Source organism: Sinocyclocheilus anshuiensis, unplaced genomic scaffold (assembly GCF_001515605.1).
Source record: "Sinocyclocheilus anshuiensis isolate Anshui unplaced genomic scaffold, SAMN03320099.WGS_v1.1 scaffold319, whole genome shotgun sequence".
In the NCBI taxonomy this organism is placed as follows: domain Eukaryota; kingdom Metazoa; phylum Chordata; class Actinopteri; order Cypriniformes; family Cyprinidae; genus Sinocyclocheilus; species Sinocyclocheilus anshuiensis.
The window spans coordinates 394,853-415,288 of record NW_015552566.1 but is presented as its reverse complement, the minus strand read 5'-3'; the positions used below and the strand labels follow the sequence as shown (position 1 = coordinate 415,288).

At 38.9% G+C, this 20,436-nt stretch overlaps 1 protein-coding gene across 1 annotated transcript; it reads right to left on the bottom strand.

Moving 5' to 3' along the window:
* Positions 1–4,046: 4,046 nt before the first annotated feature.
* On the bottom strand, positions 4,047–20,393 carry LOC107664938 (coiled-coil domain-containing protein 9-like). Its single transcript, XM_016455637.1, has 14 exons — positions 20,301–20,393; positions 19,779–19,834; positions 19,392–19,496; positions 19,042–19,191; positions 17,111–17,428; positions 14,075–14,158; positions 13,809–13,976; positions 11,763–11,944; positions 11,081–11,139; positions 8,535–8,649; positions 7,527–7,671; positions 6,919–7,393; positions 5,094–5,225; positions 4,047–4,989 (listed from the first exon to the last, which is right to left on the bottom strand). The coding sequence occupies exons 2-14, from the start codon at positions 19,779–19,781 to the stop codon at positions 4,820–4,822; spliced, it is 2,106 nt and encodes a 701-aa protein (XP_016311123.1). The 5' UTR covers positions 19,782–19,834; positions 20,301–20,393; the 3' UTR covers positions 4,047–4,819.
* Between the last annotated feature and the right edge of the window lie 43 nt (positions 20,394–20,436).

Genomic DNA, 20,436 nt, shown 5'->3' with positions numbered 1-20,436 from the left:
ATGTATAATATATTCATATTAACATTTTATAGGTAAAAAAGTATGTATCATCTTATAGGTTATGAATTATCAGTGCTAACACATTGTAAAAAATCTTTTAAATCAGTATACCAGTAACATTAAAAACAGCTTATTGAAAGAAACAAAGTGCACGATTACCCTGGTCTTACAGAAAACAATATCCTGAGCCAAATATGAAATAATACACAACGCAAAGATGTCATTTATTTTATATGCACAGCTTGCTTACTGTTCACACATCATAATACGGTATAAAAGCAACCAAGAAATATCTCCAGTAAGCTTAAAAAAAAAAGAAAAAAAAGAATTGCATTTAGTCTTAGAAGAAAACTTTTGAGGAAAATCCTACAAACACTTCAGTATCATGCTACGTGCACTTCTGAAAAGCCAAACCAAACCTCCTACAAGAGGCAAACCAAATTATATATAAATTTTCTACCCAAACAGGAAGACATTTCATCTGCAGGGAGATGCAGTGGGTACGATACAATCACAAATGTCATTATTCTTTCTGCTCCGTGAGCTCAATTGAAAAACAGGGATATAGAACAATGCACATGTGAAGAGAGAGCAAGCACTCACACGAAAGCATTGGAATGTCTGTCAGTCTAAAAGACATATACATATTGCAAGTTTTCAAGCTCCTGCTCAATTCATTCAAATTCAGCAACACACACAAATACACCTTCAATAAATGCATATGATTACTAAACAAACATGATGCATGAACAAAACATAAAAAAATGGTCAATAAACCAATATTAGATTTGATAGCAATGAGGTACACAATCTTTGCTGCCCCAATTGTCTAGTTTTCCCCATTCAAACTCTTTACAATTTACCATGATTTTATCTTTGGTCAGTGAGCACATTATGTCTAGGGCACCAATCATTTATAGCAAAACTTAAAATCCACAGCTCATCTTCATGAATATAATATTAAAATGTAGTTTCAAAAGTAGCCCTGATTAAAAAAAAAAAAAAGTAATGCCCTAGTTTACAAAGAAATTGCAAAAAGTCAAGCATGCCAGTCTTAGAAATAAATACATCTTTATATGTTCCTTATTGACATTCAAAGCTAAATTTGAGCTCAGATATCATATATCTGAATGCTGTTGTGCCAAAAATGTAGTGCCCTCGTGGTCTAGGCTGGTTTAAACAACTTTGGGGAACAGACACTTCCACTGCTCCATCATAATAAAATATTCTTATGGTTTGAGTATAACATGCTTTACAGATTAATCCCAGGGTAAACGTAAGAGAAGAACAGCAGCTTAGCTCGACAACAGCATAGAGTCCCAACCAATGAGGAATAATTAAACAATACAGCGAGTTGTTTGGATGAAGCAGACAGGGATCCAAAGATGCCCCCTCAACCCCTTTTAATTTACAGTCAACAGTCGTCCATTACACCTGATGTCTTCTCTTTCCTCCGCTTACCTCCTATTCCAGTTTGTGAAGCACCGAGTTCACCTTCATTTAGTCATCAGCCTGTTGACATATATAAAGCAGTCAGGATGAAAAGATGAACATAAAAACACCCAGTATGAGTGATAAAATAAACTGTAAACCACCATTTCAGTTGCTTTGTTTGACAAAAACAGCAAAAAAAACAAAACGTACCGTTTCATAGTAGTGTCTCCTAATGTGAAACTCGAAGACAAAAAGTACATTTGATTTTCTAAGGGTTTAATTACTGCTTTGATCTGAGAGTCGACTGCAGTTTCCTCATAAAAGCATTTTTAGCAATAAAAAAACGTTTTCCTGGATGTTTCCTCCTGGTAAACAGGCTAAACGTAGCAGAGTAATCAAATTAAAGGAAATACAAGAATCTTGTTTTTGAGCCATTAGAGTTTATGTTTAATATTTCCAGTGGACAATGGAAATCTGAATGAGGGAAGTGGCAAGAAATAACATCCACTCATTAGTTGCTAATGAGCAGTTAGTCGCATAATAAACTGGTATGATGTAATGGCGATAAGCAGGAGCAGGTGGAGAAGGACAGTGATCCCAAATGACTGAGTGACAGGGTTGAGCCTTTGGCAATGGAGTGGATACGACGTCAAACATTCACGAAAAACAAAACACTAAGGAGTGGTTTCTCAATTCAATCTGGCTCAAAGGGAAAGGGAGACATTTAAAGGGGTGGTTCACTGGGTTTTTTTCTAGGCTTGATTGTGTTTATGGGGTGCAGTCTAACATGTGTTAACACTTCATTTAAAAAAAAAAAAAAAAACGCATTATTTTTCACATAATTTACCTTTATTCCACACCTCTCTGTCCCTTCTCTGAGAAACGGGCTGATCATTTCCTTCTTTTATGATGAGATTAACGAGAGAGAGAGAGAGAGAGAGAGAGAGAGAGAGAGAGAGAGAGAGAGAGAGAGAGAAAGAAAATGCAGAGCAGGGAGATGTGAGGAACAGTATTAAGAACCGCTGCTTTAGAACACTGATTTTGAAACTTGTGAATCCATTAGAATCGTTAGACAGAATCGCGATTCATATATGAATAGATTTTTAAGTGCATCTCTTGTTTTCTCTTCCTCTTCTCTAAAGCAGCACAGCATGGCCTCGCCCCCTTTGCTGCCTTTTCCCGAGGGTGGGGTTTATCTGGGTTTGTGATGTCACGAACCCAGGAAGTAACTTGTTGTAGTATCTAAAGGTCCATTGTCTGTTGTCAACAGTGCAGTGATGTATGATGAAACGCTCACACTAAAGCCATTTTCTTAATCAAACCAAGCAGCTTTGTTTTGGTCAACATGGCAAATTTGCATGACCAACTTAAACCTATTGTGCAATCTGTGGGGAAATACTTGGCCTTCACATTAAATTCCAAATTGCATGGATTCCTATTGAAATGACTGGATTTGCCTGTGAAAATTTGCTGAACTGTGAATGTGACCACACCTCAAAAGGGCAATAAAAAAAAAAAGAGAGAATTAAAATGTCAGACTTTAGAAAAAAAAAAAACTGATGAGAATAAAGGCCACCAATTTCATTATTCTTTCATAATGTTTGGCTAGGCTTGTTTTTAGTTATGATTTTCCTTTGCTTTGTAACTGAATGTGATTCTGGGTTCCCATTTCTTGTAATCAAAGAATTTCCATGATATTTCCAGTTGTTCGTGATTACTGGATAAGGAATCTTAACAAACATTTTACAGAGATTACGGTGTCTTATTTAAGCCACCATATACCCATCCAAACACATCACGTGTCAAGTGTTTTATTCAAAATGAGAAAAAAGACAGATTACTCAGTTTAAGATTACGCAAAAATTTCCATGATTTTGAAAATGTCCTGATATTTCCAGGTTTTCTAAAACTGCAGGAACCCTGATCATCTCGGAGGACTTTTTTTTTTATTTTTTTTTTTTTACCGTCTATGCGAATAAACAATGGGTTTTATTTGCAAAAACTACCCTTATTAGCTATGTTTCCATCCAAAGATGCGAATTTGACTTATGCGCAAAACTGGAACATAACATAAAACATTTGCAAATAAAGCACCGTTTCCATCCAATGAGTCAAAGAGAATAAAATCGTCACTTCCTGATAAACTGGCACTTAATATCAATCAGAAAAGTAGGAGAAGCCACTAAATATAATAATTTTCATATATGATAAATTACACACCTCAGAGTAAGCAGACGAAACAATAAATGCGGTCATTGCTTTCGGAGGTGGATGCCTGCTGTTTGTTAACGCAGTCATGTAAGACAATTTTACAGACTTACTTTGATGACAGACTTTGCTCAAGCATTTCAAAACGTTTCAGATGCTGTGGAACGAGATCAGTCCGCTGGTTAGTCAAGTCATCCCGTCCAATCGTGCAAAGTCACATGACTTTTTTGATGCGCATGGTGGAATTTATTCGGTAAATGTGTTCCATTGTAGTTTATGCACATTTTTTTCTTAGCGGATAAAAAGTTTATCCTACTCAATTGTGAGCATAAGTTTTTTTATGCACATTTTTAGAATTTATGCACATCTTAGCATTTCCATCCAGCGGTTTTTTTATGCGATATTCCAAAATGCACATAAAAATAGGTGGATGGAAACATAGCTATTTGAACTCTGGTGTACATTCATTCTGTGTGGCTTGATAAACATTTCATACATAATGAACATTAAAATGACATGAAATCTAATAAGATGCCATACAGTCTCTGGAACCACATTAGGTTTACCCTGTGTAATTAATCTCTGCAAGCTGCTCTGGGAGAAAAGCCAAACAGCTTTCCCCACAATGATAATGATCCTAAACAGCGATCAAATGGGATCCTGTTGGGATGATGTTATAGATCATTCACGTTTGCAGTCCACACACTCACACATATATATGCTTTTGCAAAAATGGAATAAAAATCAAAACAACACTTATTTGCTCAAGCAGTTTGTGACATGCATGAAAGGGGAAAAAGCCAAAACCCATATCCAAACATGCCATCCAGGGAAAGGTGTGAAATCAAAGAGGTGCACGAACGACAATGAGGGGGATCCAGGAGCACAGTAAACGTGGGATATTAGTCGTGCTGGAGGAGGTGTGCAAGGTTCAGTGGAGAATGACACCCAGTGTGAAGCTGCAGACAGAAGCAATCAGTCCCAGAGGGGAGGACTGTCATAGCCTGAGGAGCTGCATTCCCATTTTTCAAAGCCTGATAGCAGACGCCATCTCATGCCATGAGACAGATGGACACGGGAACATAAAGGAGACATGAGTGTAGTGAACAGGGAGGGAGAGACAGAGAGACCAGAAAGACTGAAGTGCGCAGAGAAAAGGGAGGACGTTGGTTAGTAGTTAGAAGTCAGCTGAAGTAAGGGACCTCTTTCGAAAAGCCACAGTCTCAAAGCTGGTAATAAGAACAGCACCTGAGGACGGTTGATCTGAAGAATCCACTGCCATATCCTCCACAACCTTCGTTTCAGGCTGACTCTGATCCGGCTCTACAATAGGGTCGTTGCTTTCCTCTGAATAAGAGGATAAACAGGATATGCAGGAGAGTACAATTAACGGTTCATTTGGAGGAAACCATAATTCAAACTTTGTGTGTTAATTAATTGTTTTGACTTACTGCTCTGGTTGGCGCTGTCTGGGGTGGGCGGCACTACGGGATCTGCTGTGTCATGGCTGCTCGAGGTGGTTGTGTCGGCAGATTCAGCTGGGACAGGCTCCTTTGGCGTTTCACAGGAAGCTGACTCCACCACTGAATGTGAAAAGACAATTAAGATTCACTACTAAGATACCAAAGTTTTTCATCTAATATTTATATTTCACACATGCACACACACACATCACACATGCATGGAATTGACTGCCCTACTTAGTGGCTCCACTAGGGGGCAACACTAACAGTTGGGTTGTTGCTTGTAAAAACTAGTAGAAGTAGTAAGAATCAGAAAAAGGAAATAAAAACAACGGAAGCTGAAGTTTAATGGTGTGGGCACACCAAAATCGAAGCGAGTATTCGCATAGCCTTAGCACTCTAGATTACTCGTGGGATGTTTGTTGTGTCACTCGCATGAATAAAGACATCATGTAATGCTCTCCTCCATTTTATGATACAACCGGACATGAAAATAAGCTCTTCTCTAATTGGCTTACGCAACAACGCGTTATGCGAATTTTCCACTCTAGTTAGAATTATTCAACTCGCAGTTATCGTGCTCTCGTGCGTAGCTCTTGTATCGTGCGTAATCGCATCGCTCGATGCGAATTCACGTTTATTAGCGTCTTTGCATTGACTTTGTATGTAACATACTTGCACAAATAATTAATTTTGCTTTTGGTGCACACACCATAAATTTAAATGCTAGAATGCTTAAAGGGGTCATATGATGTTGCTAAAAAGAACATTATTTTGTGTATTTGGTGTAATGACATGTTTATGCGGTTTAAGGTTAAAAAAACAATATCTTCCACATACTGTACATTATTGTTTCTCCTCTATGCCTGTGATTTTTGTGATTTGCCGAATACCTCAAGCGCGTGACGGAAATGTTATGCCCCTACCACACTGTGATGCCCTGTCCGGCCGGAGTGACGAGACAAACACATTAAAACCCATTATAAACGAGGCATTTGTTGCATCCAGTGGGGACATAATTACAGATTATAATGACTTATACTGTCTTTTGACGCATTGCATCGCACCGCATAAACATTAATCCATGTCTGCATTTGTGATTGGAGAAATGACAAACAACAAGCGCTACTCTACACTGCTGAGCGGCGGCCGGCGGGCTAGAGTGAGCGGAGGCCGGCGGGCTTGAGGCAACCACATGTGACGAGACGACCCCGGGCTGGACTCCGCTTCGTCCACGGTGAAAGTCGATCCGGCGATCCACAGCGCGAAGTTGATGTATTTCCTCAGCGACCAGCACGGATCAGCTTTAGGCATGACGAAGCGGATATCGTCCTCTTTTGGAAGGCCAAACAAAGTACTTTCACTTTCACAACGAAACACACAGCATCTTCACGACATGGATGCAGCAACAATACTACAGTACAGCGAGCATAAAAGTTACGCCTTCTTTCTTTGCGTGAACATTTGGCTGGCGTTATGCAAATCTTCCCACATCGTGACGTAGACGTGGGGGTGTGTTAGAATGAGCCATTTTAGGTAGGCGTGGTTGACTCTTAACTTTTATAAAGAATATCTCTTTGGATTTGAGACTTTATTCTTTGCAACTTTACAGATCTTCTTTATGCATCAAGAGCTTGTAACACTTCAAAGAGAAAGGACAAATTGAAATCGCATCATATGACCCCTTTAACCATGTGTGAGATGTAATGGCAGATGGAAAATGAAGCACACCCCAGACCTTACTAAGGGTCTTAACAAGCACTGCTAAAAAGAGAAACTGTGAAATACTAAATAAAAACCATAATTATTCCACCTGTAGATGTACTTTCTTTGCTTTCTGGTTCTTCTGGCTGGCTGGGGGTGGTCGTCATGTTATGTTCAGCCGGGTTGCTCTTGGGTTGAGCTGGACTGCTTTCAGTGCTGCTGGGCCTCAGAGGGCTCTCGCCCAGACTGCTCTTAGGAGAAAGCATCTCCATTTCTTCACCCCAGTCTGATACTGGCTGGTGGCCGTCCAGTGGGGAGAAAGGGCTGAGGGGTTTAGGTCCCTCTGGTGTACTGAGCGTCTCCTGTGGAGAAGGGATGTGGACTTTGGGTCTTGGGGTACGTTGTTCTTTTGGGCTGGGAGTAGAGGGTGCAGGAGAGGTAGGGGTCTTTTCTGTTGGTTTAGCATCTTTTGAGTCTTCCTCATGAACTGCTTTTTCATCCTCTTCCACATCTTCCTCTTCACCATCGCTAGCATCCTCCCACTCATCATCATCCTCTTCAGCAAGGCCTCCTTCATCAGTCTTCTGCACAGCAGGAGAAGGTCAGGAACAATTGAAACACAGACTAATTAAAAGCAACCTTCATTCATAAGGCTCTTCAAAAGAACTCTTAGTACCATGATACTCAGTACCTAATAAGTGTTTTCAGGCCTCTTACCTTGTCTGACAACGGAGCCTTGAGGGTGTCATCCTTGTTCTTGTCTTCCTTCTCTTTGACCTTCTCTTCATCTTTCTCCTTCTCTTGCTCCTCCTTTCTTCCTTTCTCCTCTTCATTTTCTCCTTCCCACCGATTATCATGCATGCTTTAGGAAGGAAGTATGTTGGTCAATGAACATTAATTCATCAAATGCAGTCTAGAATGATAATTTCTCAACCTATAATGCCACCTGCTCCAAATAGCAATCACAGGTTCCACCTGGTATTAAGATGCGTTTTTGTGATCTGATCACAAGCGGATCCTGGAAACCACATATAAATGTAGTCAGAAACACATGACCACATTGTAGTGGAAACGCTATCCGCCCTGAATGAGTCCCAGAGCACAGAGCACCACCTACTCGCTGCTTGCTCACCTAACACGTGATCGTTCTGAGACACAATGTGAGAACACACCAAAACAAGCGATTTAAATGTTGCGGTTTTGTACCAAACACACAAATGTACTCCTTACACTTTTCATTTGATTCCTTTCCTGCTAACCCCAGTAACATATGTTCATCTCCTTCAGATGCATTTGAAATTAATGTTAATACCAGGTGGAAATAATAATGCATCTGAATACTTGTGATCAGATAACAGAAAATGCATCTTACTACCAGGTGGAAACTAGACCAAGGTTTAGACAGCATAACTAAAGCCTAGTGGCTACTAGAGGGACAAACTCTTTAATGGGGCCATCCCTAATGGTGCACTTATGGGTCACTTGTTGCCTGCATGAGGCATTTACATTCCTAAGAGTGGACTGTAAAATTTATAGGGCAGGGCTAATATGTCCCATACTACATGTTTTAATAGGACATCAACACGGGAAAGAAAAAATGGTCGAGTTAAGCTATAATAAGACCGCTAGGACACTAATGGCCCTTCAGGAGCAGACTGGACCCCCCTGCTCTAGGAGCAATGCTGGTGTGGATCATTTTCCACAGTGCGAAGGACTATTGCATACCTGTAGCTTTTGCCTTGACCGCAACCCTTCCCTCGTCCATGGCCTCCCTGTCTGGGTTTGCCCTGTCCCAAGAAGTCCCCAAAGGTTGGCGCCTTAGCCGGCCTCTTGCTGTCTTCTGCATAAGAGAGATTACAGCAATATTTATCTTTGAAGGGTGATGTGGGGCTGAGCAAGACCTTGGAAAACAATTCTGCGTCTGAAATCTGTGGTGGAGAGAGATGACCCTGGGCTCAAAGTAACAGATGGCCCCCTGTCATTCTGATGGATTGCCCCTCTATGCATCACTCTTCAGGATGAGAGGAAGGGAATGGATGAGAAAAACATGCAAATGTGCCCTTGGTTTGACAGCACTGTGATGAGACTTCACTTGAACGTTGTGAGGTAGATACTGGGTTTGTGAAGCACTCAAAGCCAAGACATCAGCAAATGAGCATGTGTCAAAAGCTGCAAGACTTTCTTTGATGCAAAAGAGGTACTTAGGTTTATTATGAGTGACAGCTTTTGAATATGAATATTCTAGAGAAAAACGTAATGTAAAAATCACAATGTTAAGGAAAGAGTGATGTTAGTTAGAGGATCGCGCCTTAGCAGGGGAATGTCGTTTGAGTATAAGCCAATTGGAAGTATGCTACAATCCTGAACATAACAGAACAATTCTCTCAGTGCAGATCTAAAAATTATAACACATTGTTTTTGATTAGGACATTTAGTTTTGCTGGATTGAACTCAGAAGTACCCAAATGAAAGCACCAAATTTAAACATGCTGATGTCCTCATTTAAAACATCCCAGAGGATGCAGGGCCTCTTTTTTACGACAAATGTTGGAAGTTTAAGACCAGTTCTGTGACAAAGATATTATATATATTAATATATTATATTATTCTATAAAATAAAGCAGAAATACATTTTAAATAATAAACATTAACAATGCTTGCAGAACATTATCAACATTTTATATAAATCTAAATACTTTTTGATATTGGGATGAGTTAGAAATGAAATTAGTTACCTTTAAAGGAAACTACAGGCCTTGAAGCATCTCCTGTCTATTAATTTGCACATTAAACATCTCCACAAATCACAAGACCTTTTTTCTACACTATTTAAGATATTTTATGGTCTTAAAATCTATGAATGAATTTGAGACAATTTAATGCTTTTTTGATCCACAAATACCTGGGCTGAAAATGACTGGTGATGCTAAAAGAACATTAAGATGAAGAACAGTTTACAGACGTATTTAACCCCTAATTAGCCTAAACTAGAGTCTCCAGAGGCCTGTTGCAAAAAGCTGGCTTTGGTTTTTACCCAGGTAAGTTTGCGTTTAGTTTGAGCAAACTCTGAGTTTTCGGGCTCAAGAAGGATTTAGATTGTTAACTTAGAGTTTGTTCAAATAGTTTCATGCAACAGGCCACAGGAAAATTTTTCTTTGTTTACAGTTGTTGCTAGTGTTGCTTTTACTGTGAGTTTTTAAGGAGTTAATGTCTTTGCACACAGAGTCCAAGATTTTCGTATGCGTTTTTTCGTATTCGTCATCCTTTCCTCTCAAAATGCTTACTACAGATGCGAAAACACAGAAAACCAAACCTGATCCAAATTTTTTTATGACGGACGAAAGTTTTGGAGGTAGTGTGTAAACGTGATTGACACAACATGAGGTCGTATTTAATTTTTTACGTGCCAAAATTTCAGACGAGAATTTCGGACTCAGTGTGCAAAGACCTTAAAAGGTCACTTAAGTCAAGAATGCAAGGAGTTGCCGGGTGCATGTTTTCTGCAAAATGAACGGGAAGCAAGTTTGAAATAATGGCTGGGCAACTGGCAGAAAGCAATGATGAGGAAATGTTATCTCAGCTATCCAGCGAACTGCATTTTAGACAATAGATAATCCAATCAGACACACACACTCCCCACTGTAACTTATTATGGAGGAGTGGAAAGCAATTAGAAACTATCAGTGCAGGAACAGCTGTTGGCTTGCACTCAGACTAGGGCTAATGTGAAGCAGGGCAAAGAGACACTCGCCACACACACACACACACACACACACACAGACAGTCCCATGCCTTAAGCTGACCTGAAGGTCCACTGCGTTGCTGTACATGGGCATTGCGCCCCCTACCTGCTGAGAAACCACAGCACAAAACATCACCAAAGAGCCACAAACAAGTTTCACAAAGCAGAAATGTAATAAATGTGACCCTGGACCACAAAACCAGACATAAGGGTCAATTTGTTTTAATTGAGGCTTATACATCATCTGAAAGCTGAATAATTAAGCAAAATCGATAATTTTGACCCATACAATGTTTTTTTGGCTATTGCTAAAAATATACCCCAGCGACTTAAGACTGGTCCAGGGTCACAAATGTGTATAAACGTGAACCTGTAACTACTCTATGCTTTTGTTGGAGTATTATAGTCTATTGGCTTGCTGTATGAAGTAATAGACACTGTAAAATTGTGGGGTGACATTCATGTTTTGTGTAGAACAGGTGTCAGGTGGTCACTGTGATGGGTGTGGAAGTATTTGTGTGTGATTTACCTCTCCTGTTGCTTTGTTCTTGTGTTCCCTCTCCAGACACAGCGGAGTCCTCCTTGAACCTGCGAAAATGCCACAGGATCACTGGTCATCTCATTCTCACCCTGTCAGCATAAATTACTCCTAGACACTGAGTATTTATCTGCCTCTCTTTTTAACACTCGGACAGAAACAAAATTGTTACAGCTGACATTAAAGGGATAATTCAACTCAAAATAAAAATTCTGTCATCATGTCATTCATGATACTGTTCTGATGAACACAAAAAGAGAAATGTACTGGTCTCTCTTTGCCATATAGTGAACGTTAGGGCTGGGTAAAAAATATCGATATCTCGATATTAATCGATTCTCATTTTTCGCTACAGAAGGCCTTTGTTCACCCCCCGGAGCCATGTGAGGCACTTTTTATTATGGATGGATGTGCTTTATTTCACTTCTTTTGGACTGATGAACTGCAACACCCGCTGACTGCCATTAAACAGCTTGGAAGATGTTAGACAATTTTTAATATAACTCTGACTGGATTCGTCTGAAAGAAGAAAGTCATATACACCTAGGATGCCTTGAGGGTGAGTAATTCATGGGGTAATTTTAATTTTTGGGTGAACTAACCGTTTAAGGATTCCATATCTATATGGCATAATCATGCTATAATAGTGAGCATTTATGTCTTTGATACTCACATTGTATCCGTTTTCTGGGCATCCCACTCTCGTCTCCACTGGCCAGTGGCGTTACGGTGACGAGCCAGTCGTTCTTCGTCAATCTGCTCTCGCTCCTTTTTCCAGCGGAGATACTCGGCTCTTTCTCGGCCAGTCATGGACAGAGTCATATCCACTGAGCCTTTACCACTTGGCCTACGATTCTGTTATGGGATTAAAAAGAGAGAAAGAAAGTTTGAAAGTATGAATAACATGCTGGTCTCTACCATTACACTACCATTGAAAGGTGTGGGGTTGGTATGATTTTAACAGTAAAATCAGTCAAATTTTGAAATATTACTACAATTTAAAATTCCCAATTTCTAATTAAAAAATTTAAAATGTAATTTATTCCTATGCTAGTAAAGCTGCATTTCAGCAGCCATTACTCCAGTCTTCATAGTCAAATGATTCTTCAGAAATCATTTTAATGTGCTGATTTGGTGCTTAAAAACATTTCTTACCATAATCATTGAAAACAGTTCTGCTTTTGTGGAAACTTGGACAATTTTTTTTCCAGGATTATTTGAAAAAAATTAAATATCAGGAATGATTTGAAATAGATTTTTTTTGGTAACATTATAAATGTCTTTCATGACACATTTGAACAATTTAATTCCAGTAGAGTACTTGTCTTGTAGTTTAAACGAAAACAAACAAATCAATGTGCTTCGTACCGTCCATTCTTTCTCAACCTCGGCACCAGTCTTCACATTGTCAAAGTCAACTCCACCCCAGTTGCGCACGTGACGCCGGCTTCCCTCCTTGCGGTCAGTTTCTAGTATCGGCCCATTACGCCGTGGGTCATCAAGGAAGTTTCTGATGGGGTTCTTCTCTCCATCAGCCTGCAAAAAAATAAATGTTAAGTGTGTATGTGCGCATGTATCACATTGGAAATGGAATGATACAATAAAAAGAGAAAGTTGAGTTGACCAAAACATACCCTTTGACCTCTCTCATATTCAGCAATCTTTTCCATCTCTTCATTCATCTTCTCTATGTTCTGTCTTCTTTTTTCCTCCCACTCCTGAGAAATTGGATAACAATTATGATGCTAGTGTTTAAAACCTAAATCTGTGTTGCTGTTTCGAAGAAGAATGATCTAAAACATTACAAAAATATTAAGAATACTTCCTGCCATTGCTTGCCAAATTCCTACTAAAATGTAAAAGACTGGATGACCAATAATTTTCTCCTATTAAATTCGGCTAAGACCGAGATATTACTTATTGGACCAAAAAACAGTACACAGAATCTTGTAGATTACAATTTGCAACTAGACGGATGTACTGTTACTTCCTCTACAGTCAAAAATTTGGGTGTTATATTAAACAGCAACTTGTCTTTTGAAAATCATATTTCCCATGTTACAAAAACAGCATTCTTCCATATTCCATATTCTTCCAAGTTACGAAACATGTTACCTGTTTCTGATGCAGAAAAGCTAGTTCATGCATTCATGACGTGGCGTTTCGGTGGCGAGCCAGTCGTTCTTCGTCAATCTGCTCTCGCTCCTTTTTCCAGCGGAGATACTCGGCTCTTTCTCGACCAGTCATGGACAGAGTCATATCCACTGAGCCTTTACCACTTGGCCTACGATTCTGTTATGAGATTAAAAAGAGAGAAAGAAAGTTTGAAAGTATGAATAACATGCTGGTCTCTACCATTACACTACCATTGAAAGGTGTGGGGTTGGTATGATTTTAACAGTAAAATCAGTCAAATTTTGAAATATTACTACAATTTAAAATTCCCAATTTCTAATTAAAAAATTTAAAATGTAATTTATTCCTATGCTAGTAAAGCTGCATTTCAGCAGCCATTACTCCAGTCTTCATAGTCAAATGATTCTTCAGAAATCATTTTAATGTGCTGATTTGGTGCTTAAAAACATTTCTTACCATTATCAATGTTGAACACAGTTCTGCTTTTTGTGGAAACTTTGAAACATTTTTTAGGATTATTTGAAAAGTAAAATATCAGGAATTATTTGAAATATGAAACCAAACAAGTCCATCTGCTTAGTACCGTCCATTCTTTCTCAACCTCTGCACCAGTCTTCACACTGTCAAAGTCAGCACCACCCCAATTGCGCACATGTCGCCGGCTTCCCTCCTTGCGGTCAGTTTCTGGTATCGGCCCACTACGCCGTGGGTCATCAAGGAAGTTTCTGATGGGGTTCTTCTCTCCATCAGCCTGCAAAAAAATAAATGTTAAGTGTGTATGTGCGCATGTATCACATTGGAAATGGAATGATACAATAAAAAGAGAAAGTTGAGTTGACCAAAACATACCCTTTGACCTCTCTCATATTCAGCAATCTTTTCCATCTCTTCATTCATCTTCTCTATGTTCTGTCTTCTTTTTTCCTCCCACTCCTGAGAAATTGGATAACAATTATGATGCTAGTGTTTAAAACCTAAATCTGTGTTGCTGTTTCGAAGAAGAATGATCTAAAACATTACAAAAATATTAAGAATACTTCCTGCCATTGCTTGCCAAATTCCTACTAAAATGTAAAAGACTGGATGACCAATAATTTTCTCCTATTAAATTCGGCTAAGACCGAGATATTACTTATTGGACCAAAAAACAGTACACAGAATCTTGTAGATTACAATTTGCAACTAGACGGATGTACTGTTACTTCCTCTACAGTCAAAAATTTGGGTGTTATATTAAACAGCAACTTGTCTTTTGAAAATCATATTTCCCATGTTACAAAAACAGCATTCTTCCATATTCCATATTCTTCCAAGTTACGAAACATGTTACCTGTTTCTGATGCAGAAAAGCTAGTTCATGCATTCATGACCTCGTAATGCACTGCTAGGTGGTTGCCCTGCATCTTCAATAAACAAGCTACAGGTAGTCCAAAATGCAGCTACTAGGGTCCTTACCAGGTCAAGAAAATATGATCATATTATCCCAATTCTACATTCTCTGCACTGGCTACCTATTATGTTCTGTATCAGTTACAAAATATTACTACTTACATTTAAGGCCCTAAATGGGTTAGCTCCTGTGTACCTAACTAGTCTTCTATCACGCTACAATCCATCACGCTCCCTAAGGTCGCAAAACTCTGGACTTTTGGTAGTACCTAGGATAGCAAAGTCCACTAAAGGAGGTAGAGCTTTTTCACATTTGGCTCCCAAACTCTGGAATAGCCTTCCTGATAAAGTTCAGGGTTCAGACACATTCTCTCTGTTTGAATCTAGATTAAAGACATCTCTTTAGCCAAGCATTCACATAATGTATCTCATAACCTTGTACTTCAGTTATATCTGATCAAATGCACATTTTCATTCTTTTACTTGGGTTGATCACATCATTTTTTGCTTAGTTGGAACAGCAGCTATGCTATTTTTTCTCTATTACCTTTTCTGTTTCTGCCACAGGACTGGCATCCCGTTGTGTTACGTCCAAGGACGTATTTGTTTTTTTCCCGATTGTTCTCTCCAGGTTTCTCTCTCTCTCTATCCCTTTTACTTCCTATAAGCAGGAGGTAATGGCTGCCACCTGATTCCAATGATTGGTGATCTGATGTGATTGCAGGAGGAGGGGAAGCCGTGAGGATTTAAGCAGCACCATTGCACCGCGCAAGGGTGTGTGTGGAGGCTGCGTCGGGAGGCTTCTATTCTCAACCCTAAAAGCTTTATTAGTTGTTTTGGTTAATACTTTGTTGAATGATTTCTTCCCAGAGTTATTGTGTTGACACTCTTGTGGTACTTGACGCCTACGACAAGAAATCTGGTTTGTTTTGGAAGTTATTATTTTTGTCCCTACTTATGTTACTGTTTATCTATTAAACTTACGTTTGTTAATTTATTGGGAAAGTGTTAGTAGAGAGGTGGGTGCATTTTCTTTATTTTGTTTTTCTCTTGTTTATGCTAGTTAGGGAGGTAGTTTTATCTATTGTATTTTTGTTTTCTTTTCTTTGTATAGTTTAGTTAGTTTCTCCCAAATAGTTAGAGGATTTATGTTTGTTATTTTGGCCTTGCCCCCTCTTGAAGTTTTGACATCCTCCCATATCTGTCAAATAAAATAACTTGTTTTGATATCGAGATTCTTGGCCTTTGTTAAAGCTCTGGGGTTCGGAATTGAATCTTGCTGCCTCCACACATCACCTTTTCTATTCTGTTACTTGTTCCTCTAACCCTAGACTAGCTGGGAACATAATACGTTGTAACTAGGAATTACACACGCTTCAGTCTGGATCTAGCCATTACAAAGACCTGAGATGACCGAACACATGAGAAGAGATGATGCCAAGTTTGCCAACCCCCCCAGAGGACCTCAGATGATGCCAACCCTCAGACAACATACAAAACTACCACATTTTGCATTACATGACATTAATTAACTGCTTGATTTTTACCGTACATTTCTGCCAAATGGACATCAACTTGAGATAGTCACCACTGATAAGCTATTACTAAATATAATGCAGAAACTTTAATTTTCTGTAATGCTGCTTTGCAATGATTTGCATGGTGAAAAGCGCTATACAAACAAACTTGAATTGAATTTAATGTTTTGTCTTACAATGATACAACAGGCTTGAAGAAGCACTGCTGTGTACAAATAATTCATTTTGCAGACAACTGCAACGTGGGACTTGTGTTTTCCTTTCTGTACATTTTGTGTCATACACACTAGGGCTGCACGATAAATCGAAATGGAATTGAGATTGCGATTCGACAGAAGCTGCGATTGTCATGTGTATCTTTCAGTGAAGCACGGTTCTGTGATCAGCAGTAAATCTCCATCCAAAGACCAGAGGGCGCTCTCGCGCTGAAACTCCAAATATGCCACACAGAAGAAACCCAGGAAATGCCTATGGCTGCAGCTGAACAAACAGAATATTCAACTGCTTTTTATTGATTCAACGTGACTAATAAACACACGACTATGGCAATATATGTGGTATTTTCACATGCTTTCAGATGGAGCAGCATTTACTTCACAGAGCCGTAGTTCACTGAGAAGCTATGCAAACGGCTGTTATTATCACGAACGATTTCTTCGATTTCAGAATCACGCAATAAAATTGTCTGCGATTTTTTTTGCGTAACTTGTCAGTGAACTACGGCTATGTGTAGTAAATGCTGCTCCATCTGAAAGCACGTGATGATGATTTCTTGCTGATTACAGAACCGGCTTTTTTAACAAAATGCGCATGACAATCGCATTTGATTAATCGTGCAGCCCTAATACACACCTACAAATGACTTTGTAAGTAAATTAATGTACCACCACAACTATATTCTACAATATCTCAATTACAAAATGATTAGAAAAGGTCACTGGTGACCGTCAATAGTAACCTTTGATTTCCTGTCCGAGCCTGATCCTCCTTGAGTTCCACCTCCACCTCTTCCTCCTCTCTGCCCTCCTCTAGAGGAGCGTTCACTTCGAGCTGGACCCTCTCCACCTTCATCATCCTGAGTTTGCCTTTCCGACCATGGTTCGCCTTTGTTTGAACGAGGCTCTCTTCTTCCACCGCGGTGGCCACCTCTGCTCAGCCGACCCGATCCGGTTCTGTGCGGGGGACTCTCACCATGAGGCCGACCAGACTCTTCTTCTTCTGGGCCCTGGTCACCACGATGAGCAGCTGGTTTCCTGTCATTCACCACACGCTTTTCCTAGAAAGGCAATATGAAGTTTAAGAGGTTTTTAGTCCAAGAGTAAAAAATGTTTTAGTTCGTAAGACCAATGTAATTTTAGTATAGAGTATTTATTAATCTTAGTATAGAGTATTTAATTTATTAGTCTATTTTTATATGTTCAGTTTTCATTTTAGTTTAAGAATTCAGAGTTTAGAAATTTGATGTGCTTTTGTCATTTTTATTAGTTTTATTATTAATATTTAGCTTCTATTTATTTTTACTTCAGTTAAAGTAGTAATTGTAAGTACGTAAACTTATTTTATTTCGTTCTGTTCCCAAGGCAACATTTCCAGTTTATTTTTAAGTTCAAGACAAGTTATATGTTTTTCTTTATATAAATCAACAAGAAACATCTTTAATAGTTTTGGTTAACAATAACAACACTGCATTAGACATGTAACCATACCTACTTTTTTTTTAAACTGGAAATCGCATTCTTTAAAAGTGCAATGCCCATCTGTCTAGTTCAACAGGTATATTTGAAGAAAAAGTCCTCACTTTGCAGTTACTGAAAGGCATGACCTTCACAGACCACGATAGGTGGGTCTATCACAGCTGCGCGGGCCATCTGTGATCCACTGAAACTCTACAGGTATTGATTAAAATGCTCTACAGCTTGTCTCATCCTTCCCCAGGTGGGAAATTAAAATCCTCAAGAGCTGTGAGGAATGGGAGTGCTAATTAACTTCTACATGCTCTTGTTCTATATTGGAGCTGATGCAAATCATTAGCGGTCTGAGATGATTCAAAATCAAACTTGAGTTAAGAAACATAGTATATACTTATTAATATTAAATATTTACATTTACAGCAAGAGCAAAAAGTATCTAACAAACTATGGACTCTATGGCTGTGAAGACAAATATAACTGTTCTTTGTAGGGGTGTGCAATATGTATTGTCTATGATAACATTACTGGCAGTTTTATTTCCAGTTATTCATATTTCAATATTTAAGATCTCATAGCATTATGTAATTACAATTGCAGTGTAGATGCATTAATGCCACCTCTGAGCTGCATTAAAGGGGTGGTTCACTGGGTTTTTTCTAGGCTTGATTGTGTTTCCGTTTGCATTGAACTTTCAGCTTCGTAACTTTGCAGATATTGTTTATGCTCAAACAGCAACATTACACACTAACTAACGTTAAAAAAGTGAAATCGCAATGAACCACCCCTTTAAACAGTCTGTGAAAGTATATCGAAATGCCACTTCCAGCTTCCATGCCACCTCTGCATTGCAAACAAGAATTTTGTTGACACTGATTTTATTTACATGGTAACAGCCCTATAGTTTCTTATTATCCTAAGGGAATTTATAAATTAAATATAAGAATCTGACATAATAGATGATGCACATTGCACACATTTAATAAGGTTAGGGGGAAATAATATCTTATAAAGGTAAAATTGACCCTGTAAAACAATTAAAACGGTATTTCTAAAGGGTTTCTGCACAAGAGAGACCACACCTGATATTTAAGACATTCCATTTTTTGCATATAATGTATAATATAGTGCCATATAATGGATTATTATGGTAAATGGCCATTCTATGAAAATTCCATTCTATTCTACCATCTGTTTTTACCCCAGCAGGTTTGGACAAGTCAGCTGTCACTGTGAAGTTTTCCGTTTCCATCTTTCTCCGTTCAGACTCAGGCTCATGAGGGCGGGGTTTGCGAGTTGTTGTCACAGCGATGCCCTCCTGTTCAGCCTTTTTCTTATCTTCCTGTATTTCCTGGTGACACAAGAGAAGACAAGCAAACTGAATGAATTAATAAAACTGACCAAGATAAAAGCCTTGAATCTGAACATCTCAAGGACTGAATCCCTGTACAATGAATAATACTTCAAATCAAATTAAATTACTAGCGGTACACCAAATAAACAAACTGGCAGAGTGGCAGCAGTGGATCAGAATTCGGCACTCAAATACACCTGATATCTCTTGACCAAAGCCTCATTCTTCTTCCGTAGAGCTTCAATTCTTTTGTCCAGCTCTGCGTCTTTCTCCTCCTTAGTCTTTAGATCCACCACAGCAGACTGACCAAAAGAGAAAAACAGTGACAGGTGAAAAAGAACACTGATTATATTACAGTTTTAACACCTTTGGTCTACATGTTGAACAAACTTAGACCAGATCTGACCTCTTGGTCTGGTAACAATTAGTCTAGGAATGCTAAATGATAATATTTAACATAAAATGAACACCATTCCCCATACAAGGTATCTGAAATGTACAAAACATTTTATATATCTGGACCCCCCAGTTTTTTTTCATCTTGACATGATGAATCATAACAGAATGATGATAGCGAGCCTCACCATGGCTGGAAGCCTGTCCTAAAGCAAAAGGTGGAGAGCTGAAGAAATCCCTGAACCTAAACGAGAGGAGACAAGAATGCAATGAGAGCAAAAACATTTTTCCTCCTCAATGTAATTGCATGCTTGATCACACGACCAGAACTATTCAAAACACACAATAGGAGAGGTTGGCATCATTATAAACCCTCTTATGAACAGACTATATAAAGCTCTGCATACGCGTATTAGTGAGAACACAACACTATGAACAAGGGAGACAAAAGTTTGAATACATTGCCAGAGCGTGTTTACAATAAATTATGTCTCTGAAACGAGTGTGAGGACTACTACGATGTATCAATTTCATCAAAGAAGCTGCCAAGAGTCTTTGAGCCCAATTCCTGAGACGAGCTCACGTAGCTTTTTGATTTGTTAAGTGAAACAAAAAGGCAGTTCAAATGAAATATAGACATTCAATGAATGTCTGTGAAATATAGACAAATAAATAAATGTTTCAAAGCTTTAAAACGTCACACTGTTTACCTCTGGGCAAGTGCAGCGCCCCTAAATGTGGCTTGTAAGGTGCACTCGATCAACGGAGACCGACTATCACTCAATCTACTTCCGTTGACAACAGCTTCCACTTCCGGAACGGTTGTGAGCATCAAAGTAGACGGAA